Genomic DNA, 2,395 nt, shown 5'->3' on the forward strand with positions numbered 1-2,395 from the left:
TTAGACTATGTTCGAAAATATATCCGGATGCATCCATGTATTATTTATCTTCGTTTAACATTCGGTAAACAACAAGGATAAAATAATACATAGATGCACTCGAGTGAAGACAACCTAGATGTCGCGTTGGTGTGCATAAGATTTTCGACTCAGGGTACGATCAACACGATCGCTTTAAAGTATTTTTTAATTGATTAGTTTATAAAATTCTTTCTTCTAATTGGTCCATCAAATGCTTCAAAGCATTTGTAGCGAGATTTTGACCACAGCTTCATTATAGAATCAGCATTACAGAAATTTTGTCTTAGGTCCTTAATCTTTGTTTAATGCTCGACGAACAACAAGGATAAAGTAATACTTCATTGATTAATAGTTTGCTCATTTTTGTAATTTTTTCACTTCGTCTAAAGAACTATAATAAGCCTCCTAGGGATTGATTCTGCATCTTGAAATGATGTAAAAATTATAAAAGTGCGAATTTACTAGAATACTGATTATTTCATTGATCAACACCTAGTAAATTTGCTTGCTTTTGTCATTTTCACCTTGTTTGAAGCTACAGAAGCTACCCCCTGAAATCACAAAAGAGACTGGAGCCATGCTATTATTAAAATAAATAAGTTATTCTTTTGTATTTTGTATTAGCTTTAGATAAAGTTAAAATTATGTTTTCTCTTTTCTGCAACTAAATCAGCTATTGGTAGTCATTGTGATTGGCAGTGTCAATTGCAACAGTGCAAGTGAATTATTCCTCTACATATTGCGGAAAGTTCAATATTTCATAATAAAACATATTTACATGATCCTTAGCAAAAGTTCCTAAAAATCGTATTCTCTTATTGGACATTGAACATCGAATTGTGAATCTTCCAAATTTTAGGCATTTGCATGTGTCACGACTATTTTCCTAGGTCTGTTCTTTTCAGCTGAACTTCTTACATATGGTCTGTTCGCGTTGATTGCACTTTTTGCACTCAGCATCTTCGCTTTTTTTTTTTTTTAATGCCCAAATATATATTTATCTCATTTTTAATTTAAAAATTGTTGAGAATTTCAAGCAATGCGAACAGACCTATAGTTTCTCTATTCTCTTTTTCTTTCCAACATAAAAAGAAAAAAAAGGATAAATGAATCGTGCAAAAGTTAAAAAGAACAAGTCTCAATTAAAAGAAAAAGAAAAAGAGAGTAGGAGTAAGCGGCAGTGACTGGTGAGTCGGCCAGCTGGAGGCGAGGAGAGAGAGAGAGAGGGAGAGAGAGAGAGAGGAATCGTCGCCATATTGCCGCGATTGAGCGTAGTGTTTGTTTTGTCGGTGGAAGCTGCGCGTTGGTCCCATGCGTGCGCGCGCGCACGCATACGAATCCCGTCCCTGCGTCTCTCGCAAGCAAGTTGGCAGATTGTGACAAATCTCAAGCAATCACGAGGACCATCACCGCATTCATTTAAATTCGCTGACGGAACCGTCGGTGTTTTGTCATATTCAAGACACTCCGCTTTCCCCGCTTCCCTTCCCTTCCCATCTCCCTCTTGAGCTTCTCATAGCCGACGTCGGTTCCCACCCTTCTCTCCCCCGGGAGAGGGGGACTACGGTCCTCGCGACTGGGTGTCAGTCGCGCACGGGACACACGGGACGGGTAAGTCCGAGAACACTGCGCCACTACCGACAGCAGTAGCACCATGGCGTGCGCCACGCTCAAGAGGTCCTTGGAATTCGACCCGGTACACAGCCACGGCCGGCCCAGCAAACGACGGAGGTGCATGCCGATGTCGTGTGCCTCACCCGGCGCTTCCGCGTCGTCACCACGAAGTGGACCGCTGCCGCAGAAATCGTCGCCGTTCGGCGAGATAGCTAGCAAATTGACGCCTGGTAATTACACCGCAGGCTACGGCCATTTTTTCTCTCGCTCTCCGTCGCACCCGTCGCATTTCCCCTCTGTTTATCTCTGTCTCTCACTCTCCTCTCCCCTTTTGCTTTCCTGTCGTTTTCTTTCTCTGTCTCTTTCTCTCTCGCTCGCTCTCTCTCCGTTCCTTCCTCGCACGCGTATTTGTCTTCATTGCTCACAGAGAGAATGAGCGTGAAGGGGCATGAAGGGATAGGAGGAAAGATTGGGCGAAAAAGAGAGAGACGACGAGTAGGGGCGGCTAAGCTCCAGCGATTTAAAACCCGTCCACACTGGGGGAGGGAGAGGGGGGAGGGCACGCGTAAATCATATGGTAATGTAGTAACGGACGCGTTCGGGGATTCGGGTTTTCCTCCCCCCCTTTTTTTTTCTTTTTCCTTCTCCGGTTTTTCCGTGCTGCGAAAGGAAGCCGCAAAGATGCGCCTGGAGAGCGTTTTCTACTTTCCATGCACGCGCGACAAGTCTGTGATAGTACATATATATATATATATATATA

At 43.4% G+C, this 2,395-nt stretch overlaps 1 protein-coding gene across 1 annotated transcript in view; it reads left to right on the top strand.

Annotated features, from left to right (window-relative positions):
• Positions 1-1,286: 1,286 nt before the first annotated feature.
• LOC108691062 (akirin-2) overlaps positions 1,287-2,395 on the top strand; it is a 3,509-nt gene continuing 2,400 nt past the window's right edge. The window contains exon 1 of the mRNA XM_018198700.1: positions 1,287-1,865. Within this exon, the coding sequence (XP_018054189.1) occupies positions 1,676-1,865 (190 nt within the window). The 5' untranslated portion in view covers positions 1,287-1,675. The remainder of the gene's footprint in view (positions 1,866-2,395) is intronic.

Source organism: Atta colombica, unplaced genomic scaffold, assembly GCF_001594045.1.
Source record: "Atta colombica isolate Treedump-2 unplaced genomic scaffold, Acol1.0 scaffold38, whole genome shotgun sequence".
Taxonomy (NCBI): Eukaryota; Metazoa; Arthropoda; class Insecta; order Hymenoptera; family Formicidae; genus Atta; species Atta colombica.